Source organism: Macaca fascicularis, chromosome 6 (genome assembly GCF_037993035.2).
Source record: "Macaca fascicularis isolate 582-1 chromosome 6, T2T-MFA8v1.1".
Classification (NCBI taxonomy): domain Eukaryota; kingdom Metazoa; phylum Chordata; class Mammalia; order Primates; family Cercopithecidae; genus Macaca; species Macaca fascicularis.
Genome location: NC_088380.1, coordinates 123,175,883 through 123,188,741, shown reverse-complemented (window position 1 = coordinate 123,188,741; position 12,859 = coordinate 123,175,883). Strand labels below are relative to the sequence as shown.

General features: G+C 40.0%; 1 protein-coding gene across 9 annotated transcripts in view; it reads left to right on the top strand.

The window, feature by feature from the left end:
• Window positions 1-12,859, top strand: part of SEMA6A (semaphorin 6A) — a 133,758-nt gene that overhangs the window by 70,905 nt on the left and 49,994 nt on the right. For all 9 annotated transcript variants that reach the window (XM_005557569.5, XM_005557568.4, XM_005557565.4 and 6 more), the window contains 5 exons: window positions 2,099-2,216; window positions 7,083-7,143; window positions 8,159-8,221; window positions 8,949-9,050; window positions 12,715-12,805. In XM_005557569.5, the coding sequence (XP_005557626.2) occupies window positions 2,099-2,216; window positions 7,083-7,143; window positions 8,159-8,221; window positions 8,949-9,050; window positions 12,715-12,805 (435 nt within the window). The remainder of the gene's footprint in view (window positions 1-2,098; window positions 2,217-7,082; window positions 7,144-8,158; window positions 8,222-8,948; window positions 9,051-12,714; window positions 12,806-12,859) is intronic.

Here is a 12,859-nt window from a genome sequence, read left to right as displayed (position 1 = left end):
TTTTTGTACTTAGAAGTTACATGGTTAATATACTTGGGTAAAGAGTAATTTTGAATTTATAGAGGACCCATTTTAACTGTTTATAACTTTCCTTTGGTCTCTGCTTCATTGTCAGGAGTAGATACTGACATGATTAAGAATTCAGTTGTCTCCTCAAAAGAGGAGAGTCCTGCCTATGTGTTGCATGGAACATTCAATTTACCACTTTTTTTCATGCCCTTCAAAAGACTTAAGTATTTTATTACAATAAAAATGTAAGAGAGCATTTTTTTCTAAATATCTCTTTTCATAGTAATCACCCCAAAACAAACACTGAGTGAGCCATAGAAAGGTGTCTAACATTAATAAGGAATACTAAAGAGATCCAAATATGCCCAGTGTTCAGCTGTTCTTTCTGGGTTGGAAGAAAATGAAGTAGCAAAACTGACACGCAAAACAATTAGAGAGTCCAAAGTCAAAGGGCATTATTAAGAACAAATGTGTAGTTTAAGATCATCACTCCTGAAATGGCAGAGTCCACCTAACTCAAGGTTCTAAACTTAATAAACATTTATTTATTTCCATTTGAGGTAAGATTTCTCTCTTGAATGCCTGAGTATAGAAGGGACTCCAGGGCCAGGAGTGGTGGCTCATGCCTGTAATCCCAGCACTTTGGGAGGCCGAGGTGGGCGGATCATGAGGTCAGGAGATGGAGAACGTCCTGGCCAACATGGTGAAACCCTGTCTCTACTAAAATACGAAAAAAAAAAAATTAGCTGGGCATGGTGGTGCGTGCCTTTAGTCCCAGCTACTCAGGAGGCTGAGGCAGCAGAATCGCTTGAACCCGGGAGGTGGAGATTATAGTGAGCCGAGATCACACCACTGCACTCCAGCCTGGTGACAGAGCGAGACTCCGTCTCAAAAAAAAAAAAAAGAAGGGACTCCAGCCCAAATGGATTGCTATCAACCACCCCTCTGTGGTCACTCAAATCCATGATCTTGGAGACATTTGAATTGTTTTAGCAATCTCCTTGATGAATGGGTACATGAAATTTCAAAGCAGTGGAAGGGAAAGCACAAGATTGTCTTATACCAAGCTCTCTTGTGAATAAAATATAGTAAGACTCCTGATAAGATACCCATTGTGAGTAATGGTCAGATACTACAAGGGTGTAAAGTGAGGGTCTGAGCATAAATCTGTGAATGGTTCTAGTCATTATTTACACCCCCACTCCTCTCCAGAAAACAAGTGCCTTTTAAATGTGGCTCATCTTTCTTTCCTCCTGAGTTTCTCTGGAGGCTCACCAGTGCTCTCAAGATTGTAAGTGTAAAGGCAGAGATGTTGAGATGTAGGTATTTTTAAAGGTCAGATCTGAATCCAAATTGCCCACTCTCAGCCAAAGAGAACTATAGGAAAAGAGAAGTATGCTCATTGACTCACCAAGTCAGGGAAAATTTCAGATCACCTGACTGGCTACACTCAGTTTGACCCTGTCCTGTCAAAGCCCACATTTCTGTGAAATTGTTAGCCAATTGCTTAACTCAAGAGTGAACTTCCCACAGTTCCTAGAATGCCAACCAACCTCGCAGGGCTGCCTTCAATAGTGGATTATTCCAACTGGACGCCTGTGGAGACTGTATTTTTCTTCTGGCTCCTAGACAAGGGCTCTGGCCTCCAGACCACATTGCATTTGCGCTGATTGATGGGAAGGCTGCTTTGAAATAGTTTTGTCCCGAGACAAGATCTTTGGCAGACTGCCCCCTCAGGCTTAGCTCTACAGAAGATGAAAAGAAAACTGTGGAAGAAAAGAGCACCTTCATGCAAAGCGTTCACTAGCAAGTTGAGCCCTGAGAAAGAGAGACAAATCAAAAATTGTGACACTTAGAAATATCAATCCAGTCTTATTATCATCTAGAAATGAAACTAACTTGATGCACCTTAAAGAGCACTCTTCTATCATATTTTCTAAAATAACAGACTCATATGGAAATGGAAAATGGTGGCATGGTCTGACTTAAACACGGCTTTCTTTTGTAGCCTGTTTCCCTCCCCTCCCTACCCTGTCAATTCCTGGCTTGATTTGTTTCTCCTTTCTTGCCCCATCTCCTCTTTTCACAGATACAAAACAGTATCCGGTGTTTGTGGGCCACAAGCCAGGACGGAACACCACACAGAGGCACAGGCTGGACATCCAGATGATTATGATCATGAACGGAACCCTCTACATTGCTGCTAGGTACGGGGCCCTTTCCCCTTGTCTGCCTTCGGAGTGTCCAAAAGCCCAAGGTCCTAAATTTACCAGCTCTGCATTATTTTTGAGATCTTGAGGTTTCTAAATAGAGTGTTATTTAATCTAAAGGCTCCTGTAATTTGTCAAGCAATCATTATTTCACAACTGTCTATGTCTGTTTAACCCTATGTGGATTTCAATAGAAATAATAGCATATTTGGGCACTTACACTCAAATAATCCACTGTTTATCTTGAATATATATGCAAATATTTATTCAAGCACCCATTAGAATGCTCTGCTCCTCAATACTTTGTTTGTTTGTTTGAGATGGAGTTTTCGCTTTCGTTGCCCAGGCTGGAGTGCAATGGCACAATCTCAGCTCACCGAAACCTCCCTCTTGTGAGTTCAAGCAATTCTTTTGCCTCAGCCTCCCAAGTAGCTGGAATAACAGGCATGCACCATCACGCCCGGCTAATTTGGTATTTTTAGTAGAGACAGGGTTTCACTATGTTGGTCAGGCTGGTCTTGAACTGCTGACCTCAGGTGATTCACCCAGCTTGGCCTCCCGAAGTGCTGGGATTACAGGCATGAGCTACCTCATCTGGCCTAATACTTATTTGTTAAATTAAGTAGAATGTGTAAACATGTATTATATAGTGTAAATGTAGGTGTGTGCATTAAACCTATTTGTATTTTTTGCAGTTATCGTATATATCATTCATAATCTATATCATCACTTTGAAAGAACGGCAATGACAACCAAAGAAAGCATAATATATATTTCAGAAGGTTTTTATTTGGTTTTAGTAAAAAAAATATTCATCCATTGGGAAAATGTTATTTAGACAGACAGACTGATGTCTTAAGGCTGAATGGCATGGTAAGAATACGGCTCAAACAGGGATCACATAAATTTAGGCTTTTGTTATAATTCTGCCCTTAATTTAGCCGGACCACAGCTTCTGTGGCCATAAGTATCCTCTGCCAAATGAGATGTTGTATTTGATTACCTTAATGAAGTCCCCGAGGAGTCCAACAATATATGATCCTCCATTTTGGGAGTGTGTAGCTATTCAAAATAATTCCAAATGAACAGCAACGTGGAGCACTATCTTGTAGTGTTCCCTGTGGTCTTTCTTGGCTCTACACTGTTTAATCATTTCACACTAGGGAGAAGAAATGGAGATTATGCTTTTTTTGAGAGAGCATTTCACTCCCATTGTCCAGGCTGGAATGCAGTGGCGTGATCTCAGCTCACTGCAACTTCCTCCTCCTCACCAGTGTTAAAGCAATTCTCCTGCCTCAGCCTCCTGAGTAGCTGGGACTACAGGCACCCGCCACCACGCCCAGCTAATTTTTGTATTTTTAGTAGAGATGGGGATCCACCATGTTGGCCAGGCTAGTCTCGAACTCCTGACCTTCAAGTGGTCCACCCACCTCGACCTCTCAAAGTGCTGGAATTGCAGGTGTGAGCCACCATGCTCGGCCTAGAAATGGAGATCGTTTCTATCTGGCATAAGGAAAGAACAAGTAAATAACAGTGGTTGATTCTTCTAAAGCACTTAGATGTTCTGAGGTGACAAGCTGTGCAACATAAAGTTAAAAAAAAAAAAACACAAAAAACAAAAAACAGCTAGACTAAAACGTCCTGAAACTGCCCCCAACTTGGCTACAGGAAGCAATGTCCAAATACTTTTCTAAAGTTTGACTTTACAAATACTTATACAGTATATACAACTAGTATGTTGTGCACATAAATTAACAAACATAGCTGTAGATTATTTATGAATGTCAATTCATCCAATCCTGGAAACAACCCTATAAGAAGGAGCTATTATTATTCCTATGTCTTATTGGAGGAATCCAAGGGACAGATAGGTGAAATGATGGGGCCAAAATGACAGAGGCAGGATTTGAACCAGGATGGTCTTGCTCTAGAGTCCATGCTGTCATTCCCTGTACTTTGCTGCATACTGAGGAATAGAGCTGGTACTGTTTGTCCTGAGAATAACCCTTGTAATAGCTGTAGCCCAAGAACATGGTCATTATGAGTAGTCATTATAAAGCATTTCCATAAGATGCTCAGTAGTCACCTCTCTGATAGAATACCAGCTCCTTCTTAAATGTCATTTTTATTTTCCTAAACATAATAGGGTTGGAAAATGACATTAGTACTCAAGGGCTGATCAAAACAAATGATAAAACATTGAATCTGTGAGAAATAGGTTGACTTAAGAATCTCTTGTGAATTGTTCACTTTCCAATTGAGTCTCCGGGGGAAAAAATGGTATAACAGACGGCCCTTGTACTCAATGATTTAGCAGCGCGTGGACCACAGGTCCCAGGGCTACACGAGTGTTAGGAGCAAGGTCCTATGCAGACTTAAAAGTGACCATTATTCTAGCTCATTAAAACCAAGACAGTTTTATTCTAACTCCTCACCCCAAGGAAAGTAAGGGAAGGAAGAAATAGAAGGATAAAAAGAAGAAACACACTAATATTTTTGAAACTATCAAATAAACTCATCTTTCATTAGAGGTCAAGTTTATATCACTGTAGCATTGACATGTTGGTTTTCACACCATACGCAGCCAGTTCCTCTCAACACACACCCTTAGAAAAATTTTTGAAGGAGTTCCATGCCCACCATATTTAGGGCCTCTTCTCTCCTTTTAATTTTACACTTTATTTTTACACTTCCAACTTTAATTCACTTTAATTTTACACTTCCCAACATTGTTCTGAAAGATCCAAGTTTCTAGGCAGCAAGTAACATGATTTAAAGCTAAATCCCTCCCCCCCCGCCCCCCGTCGCCCAGGTTCAAGCCATGGCAACACAATTCAGTGGTGCTTGCTGGAGGGGGAAGAGGAAGTCCTAGGATTAAGTCAGTTTATGTTCAAATAACTTAATTCAGGAAGAACAGCGTATGAGACCTGGGATGCACACTAAGATGGTTGGGAATGACCCCTGATCCTGGTCTGTGGTTTACCATAAAGCACCATTTTTGTTTGCTAGGGCCATGTGAGCTCTTGGATATTGAAAAAGATTGTCATTGTCCAAAAGAAGATTTCATTCACAGAATTCTATGTTTAAAAGGCTTCCCAGTTCTTCTAGACAATTGGTGTCAGCAATCGCAAGCCAAGTCCCCTCCAGAACCCAGGGGACTGAGTGAGTGTTGGTGGCAAGAACCCCTTTCAATTCTGCTTTATTATTATCCACTTTGTAAATTCCTCTTCTTTTTTAATCTCTAAACTGCTAATTAACATAAACAGACCATGCCAAAAGGGGGCAATCTGAGAGCTTTCTGAGGAGCTGCCAATGCATATTAATCAGTTGTTCATTTACAATTCATATGTTCAGCTCCGACTTCAGTTTTGAGGAGAGGCAGGCAAGGAAAAGCCTCAAGTCATCTCAAACCTGATACCAAAGTAATAGGCAATTCCATTCCAATAATGAGTCTGACCACAGCACCACCAATAAAGTCAAACAAGTAATAAACAAATGCAATAAAACTGCCTTGAAATTAAAGAGCATGGCGATTCTGGCAGCCTACTGAAGTTTGAAGAAACTTCCCTATTCAGCAATTTACAAAACAGGCCCCTAGTCCTCCACCCCTTACCATGCCCTTCCCCCCTCTCACCCCATGCACACTCACAGTAGCAGGCAAGGGAATTTTCTAAGCCAACTGCCCTTCCTGCTCCTTTTATCTTCACGTGAGATGGCCTGTTATTTTTCTGTGTTGTGTTTTTCTAAAACAAGAAGCAAACAGATTTTCCAAGAACTGAAAAAAATATATATGTGAATATGTGAATCCTGAAAAAAAAAATAGATATATATATGTGAATATATAAGAAAAGAAATAATTCCTTTCTTATCAGCTCCCGGCTCTTTCCTTTAACTAACGAGGTGGCTTAAAAGTCTGCATAGAAGACTCGAAGTCCTGGTTTAAAGCTGTGGGTAATTTTCCAGCCCCAGGACTTCCTGCATTTTAGAAAAAGTCAATGTTATTTCAAGGGAAAATGAGCTGTTTTGCTTTCCCTCACTAGCCCCCCATCTCCTCTGTTGAGTGTAGTTCTTTTCTTTCTTACGAATTCCAGACAAAAACGCCCTTGTACTCAGCTCACACAGAAGGGGATGTTTAAATATAGCCCCACACCTGAGCTGCTGATTCTTTCTCCCCTTCCAAGGCTAGATTGGCAGCAAATTGTAAAGACAACCCAATTCTCAGCAAAACAGGAAGGTGAACAGAAGCAAGAAATGTAAACTTTAGCTTAAGTACATTTTAGACTTTAATTGACCATCATTATGAGGAAAAGAGTGGCTTCTGGAAATAATTTTACCTTTATCGTCATCCATCCTGTTGACCAAATAATCAAAGTTAAGATGGAAATATATTTTCAAAAGAAAGATGGAGATGGAGATCATTTTTTTGTTAGCCCTCTTGATGAACAAATGTGGCATGTTGAATTCCAAGTATTTGGTACGTGTATTTGAAGATAATGAAAGGGCACACGAACCCATCTGTTTTCTAGATTTGGGGCCAATTTAACTTTCAGAGCCCTCCCTTCTGAGCTACATATATGCAGATGTTATAGATCTAGTGTCAGAGTGAAGAGTTAATACAGGAAAGTTTTCATAAAACGTGTCGCTTGGAGCACAATGCCATGATTTTTCAGAAGGTGCTAAATGGGATCCGGAGACATCACTTGAAAGCTGCGCTCTTTTCTTCTTGCATGTGGATATCATGTTTTTTTAAGAACATGGATATGGGCTTATCTGCCCTGATAAGACATAACTCATTAAGCAGAAAATGAACTGTTTTGACTCTGTGTTTGATTTGACCTTGTATTAATTTTTCTTTGCCTATAGGGACCATATTTATACTGTCGATATAGACACATCACACACGGAAGAAATTTATTGTAGCAAAGTAAGTTGTTTTAAAACCATATTTGTAAAATGAAGGACCTTTGGATAGTTCTTGAACAGAATATGTATTCTAAGTGCATTAAGATGATGTAGCTAATCATAATTTAGAGATGCCAACATGCATTTTGTGAAATCCTAATTGGGGAATAGGTTCGGATTTAATACATGTTCAGAAACAGTTATGTACTTCATATTTTATTCATCAAATGTATGTGTACATATACATTTTGAAGTTTTAGGTAATTTCTACATTTCTTTTATAAAAATATTGCCTCATTTGTCCAGGAAAATATCAGTTTCCAAAAGTAAAATTTTGTTCCACAAATGTGTTCCACGAAGGTTTCAATGTTAATTTCCATGTCTTGCAGTATTAAGTTTGATTCGACTGTTGTGGTTCAGGAACTTGATCGTTACCCGTTTCAGACAGACATAAAGTATAAACTAAGCTTTCCTCATAACTCCACATGGGGATATTTTAGTTAATAAAACCTGTGCCATAGGAGTAGAAGATCCCTTCAGTCCATTAATCTATGTGAAGGAGCATAACCTGAATTAAATCTTTGTCCACCCAGAGTGAATGTCCTCTTTATGTTTAAGAAAATGACTTCCATATTTTAAGAAAAAAGCCTTCTTTATAAAAATTGATTTTTATAAAACTGAAAGGAAAGGGCAAGGACACATATTTTATCAAAATGAACATAATTTGGCAAATTAATTTGGATAGTTTATGTAGAATTTCCACACCGTTGTTTATTCTTCTTTCCTTTCTCCTTCATCTTTATCTCAAACAGAAGAAGATCATTTTGTGGTTTAATGAATAGATAAGAGTTCAAAATTAAACGAACGTTTTCATCTGGAATCTTTTGTTGTTATGGTGAATTAATCATAGAGAAAGGGTGCAGAAAGCTTTCAATGAATATATGTTCAGGCTTTAGTCTCCCCAAGGGAACTCTTACTTCTAAAATCAAATGCAACAACCTCTGGGCTCTAATTGATTTCTTTCTTGATCCCTGCAGAAACTGACATGGAAATCTAGACAGGCCGATGTAGACACTTGCAGAATGAAGGGAAAACATAAGGTAGGCAATTTTCATTTCTCCTGCAGCTGCCACTTTGGGTTAAGTTTTTGACTGTTATATCCAGCCATAGACCGTGATGTAGAATGGATTGCTCTTTTTCCCTTTTCCCTCAGTAATTGCTTTTTTCATCAACTTATTGAAGGCTTTAATTTGCAAAAATAGTTTGCTTTTAATGTGATGAAACATTACAACAGCTGCTAGGCCTGCATCATGAACTACTTAGGCGCACACAGGATTATGGACACAGAGCCGGCTGCACAGAGTCTTCTGAGTACACTCCGATGCCCACCTCCGCAGTGCAAGGCCCACAGGGAGTCTGTGGAAGAGCTCATAAAAGGCTGCCGCAGACATGCCGGGTTTTCTACCTTTGGTCATATGACAACATAAAAACACACTTCAGCCAGCAGCTTTGTACATCAGGGAACACTGGCGCATCTGGCATGAAAATTAATATGATGGGAGGTTGGCATTTCCAAGCTTACCTTCCTTTTGTGACATAAAACAAACACACACTCTTCCATTCTATGCCTTGTTTTTCTTTACTGTTGAAAGAGTAATTGTTGATATCGGCATCATCTTGTGGTCGTTAACATCAGGAGGAACTTGAACTTTTAATGGGAGAAGTCCTCAGCCACCTCCATTTTAATCTTACTGACCATGGCACACAGTGAAGAATCAGTTTCTGTATTGAATGGACATGATACAAACAGTTTGAATTATTTTTCAGGACGAGTGCCACAACTTTATTAAAGTTCTTCTGAAGAAAAACGATGATGCATTGTTTGTCTGTGGAACTAATGCCTTCAACCCTTCCTGCAGAAACTATAAGGTAAATGCTATTTGTCGGTTAGAACCACACTGCCAGGAGGCATTTCATAATTTACTGTGATTGTACCTGCAGCAACCTAAGAGGGGTAATTCAACACCACCTGAGTTCCTCTCACTTGTTCAACTTAATGTATTGCTCCACATGAGTGATCCTGAGCAGGCCTCTAAGCTTCCTGTTTGTTGAGGATTGATAGACACATTTTTAAAAAGCCTGCCTAGCAAAGTTAGTTTCTGTAAGACCCTTTTCTCTATTGTTCAGAAGACTGACATACTTACCATGTACACCATGTGGATTTCCTTTCTCTATTTTTTCTCCCTCCCACCCCACTATCTAACCTCTGAGCACAAAAGCACACTTATATGGTGAGTGATTTCTATTCTAAAAGGTATCTCAAAAGCATGCCATTTGAAACTATAGACTTTCCTGTAAGAACACAGGAATTTAATTCCATTGAGCACTCAGCTTTCTTGACCACAGCCTTATTTACCTTGGCTTTATGCAAGCAGGGGGAAAAAAGCCCTCTTAAAGAGTTAGTAAATCTAGCTGGTTTTGATGCAGCTATAATAGAGGTGCTGATGAAGGAGGAGGGACCTTGCCAGGCGTGGAAGCAGAGGTGGCAGCGATCTGAGGTCTTGGCTGCACCACTATTAGCTTTCCTTGTACATCTTTCTGCCAGCCTTTCTCAAAGGAAACACGTACTGTGTTTTCTACTGTGGCCCGTCGCTGAGGTTATAAAGACAGACAGGAGGCCTCAACCCTTAGGGAAGCCAGGCAGGGAGAAGAAAACAATTTCATGGGGTTGCTGCCATGATGACATCATGCAATGGATTATGGAAGCACAACACAAAAGTTCCTGCCATGCATGAGGTGAGGAGTCTGGGAAAGCTTCATAAGATGACCCCCTGTCTTCAAACTTTCCTACCTGTTGTTCTCACACCTGGAACACAAATACCACCGCCCTTAAGAAACACAGGCTCTACAAGGGCAGGGATCACATCTGTGATTCTCCAGAACCTAACATAGTGCCTCCCAAACAGGTGTTTAATTAATTTTTGTGAAGCATTGAATGAGGTAATGCCTAACTTTTGTCTTAAAGGGTAAGGAGAAGTTAGCCAAATGAAGGAAGAGAAGCATTCCAGTTAGCAGGGAACAACATGAACAAAGGCATGGAGTAAGAAATGGCCTATCGAGCTTGAGAAACCTCATTTGGTTCTGAATTGTGTGACTGTGAAGGGACAAGTGTTAACAGAAAAAAGCTTGAGATGTAGATGGCCCCAGGGATGAAGGGAAGAGAATAGATTCAGGAAATACTGAAGTGACAAAAACTGGTAGGATTTAATAATTGATAAGCAATTATTATCAATCTCTCTTTATCCTGGATAAAGAGAGAGAGGTGAGTCAAGAATGACTGCTAGGCCATCTCTTGGTGAGTAGATGGATGGGGCTGCCACCAATTCAGACAGGAAATAAAGGAAGAGCTGTGAGATTGGGGTTGGGGGTTGGGGGTTGGGGGAGTGTGAAGGTAAAGGTTCCATTTTGCACATTATGAGAATGCCAAGCACTGTGAACAGCACTGCCTATGGGACATGAATAGAGCTATCTAGCAAGAAGATGCATCAGTAAGCTTTGGTTTAGAGAGAGATGTGGGGAGAAATATAGATTTGGATTCCATCATCATAAAGTGAAACCCTAGGAGTGGGAAGAATGAGAAAAGCAATGATGGGCTGGAATCCACACCAGCAAGCTCACCAGAACGACCCCCTGTCTTTTCTTGGCATGTACAGTGAAGGGAGGGTCTGTTTGACCCTCATACTCATCTTCCATCTTACACTTGGAAATGGGCACCAACAGGGCCAGGGTTACGGTGGAGCAAGTGAGGCACGTGGCTCAGGCACAAAATAGAAGGGAGCACCAAAACATTCAGTAATTAAGATGTCAGATTTTTAATGCAATATTTTTTAAAAATCAAAATTAGTACATAAAGGTCTGTTATAAACAAAGGATCAAGTTTTTAAGTAGAAAGACAAGATCTTTATACTTAAGAATTTTTATTAAAAAATTATTTTATCAGTGTATAATAGAGGTAGCCAGTCTAGCCCAACATTTACTCTAGCTAGTGACAGCATGCAGATAAGGTTTCAACTTTAATTTACCACTTAATATTCCATCCCTGTTTGTCATTATTTAGGACTCATTAAGATTAATGCTTCTAACAAATCCCAAGGAATTCCCTAGTTGGAAAGCTATCTTTTATGACAAATTACAGGTTTTCTTGGCACAGTGATATACAGGCCATGAATGGTCTGGCTTATTCTTCCTGTACATGTTCCATTTCCCACGATTCTACACCTATGGTAATGCCATCACCTCTTGCTTGTTCTAGCCACACCTGCTGAGACATGCTCCAGGAGGCCAGGCCTCTCAGAAGCCGCAGATGAGATGTTGCTCATGCTTAGTTCCCAACAATATGCCTAGCACTGTGAATGGTAGTAAGAACCCTTGGCATTGCTCAGAAAAGTGTATTTTTAGACTCAGGGCACAGCGTGACATTGCTGATGATATGGGACATAATGTATTTGGCTGCAGGGAGAATGACAGCTTCTCTCTTAAGTGCTTTTTATCAACAGATCAGGACAAAGGTTCAAAGTGAAAACAATGACCAGCCTTCCACTGAAAAACCCAAGTCTTATCATAGCACACAAGCGTCAAGTTGATTAGAGTGACATGAAGCAAGAGAGTAACAAATTTTCAGTATCTGCCCCTCTACCATGCACTGATCTATATTAATTTTTATAACACAAGTAAGCTGAATGTGTTAGAAAGGTTATAGCCCCAAATTAGATTATCAAGATTATCTGGGGGAGAGCTTTGAAGGCTACATACTATAAATCTAAAACTGCACTCCCTGCCTTTTTCCTCCTGTTTTCTAAACCTTTTGAACTTCTGCAAAAATCAGGCTGGGTCTTTGTATAATTATCTGTACCCGATAGTGGTTTAACTTCCCAGGAGCTGCTGTGAAGTCTCGGATTTGATGACTGCTTCAAGGGTTAGTTTTTACTTCTTGGAAAGAGGAAATCACTATGGCTTTCGTCTCTGGACCTTTCCAACCTCACAAACCAATACATTTGTACTTCACTACTTCTTGCCTTTGACCAGCTATAGCTATAGCCACTTTTTTTTTAAGGATTAGTTACGTTATAAAGAAAACCATATACCCCTTGTCTATTGTTTCCTCATTGCTAGGATTAGAGCGTGCACAGCTTAGGATAAGGGCATTTCCGTTGCATCACTGTGTGCTAAGGCATCATTTTGAATACATGCCAGACCCACAGACCACAAAGTCTGTCAGAGTTCAACAGAAAGCTCATGGTTGGTATAAAATATCTGAAAAAGACTTTCATTAAAAAATGTGCTGGGTGGAAGAGTACACTGCTTGAAAGAATGTCTGATTTGACCATCTTTCCTCTAAAAATATGTTTTTAACACAGCTATTTTATGTGATTCTCAACTACAGTTTTAAAAAAATATATAGTGGCTTCAACAGGGTCCATCTCAAAGTGGTTACAGATTTAAAAAGGCCTGTCACATCCTGGACATTATTTCTGAGGGTTTACGGCAAAAGAAAAGGTTGTTGTTTGTAATTATATCCAATTATTTCACTTAGATGGATACGTTGGAACCATTTGGGGATGAATTCAGCGGAATGGCCAGATGCCCGTATGATGCCAAACATGCCAACGTTGCACTGTTTGCAGGTAAGCGACCTGATTTCTCCTTGTCGCATTTGCTTTTGCGTGTTTCATCCTGTC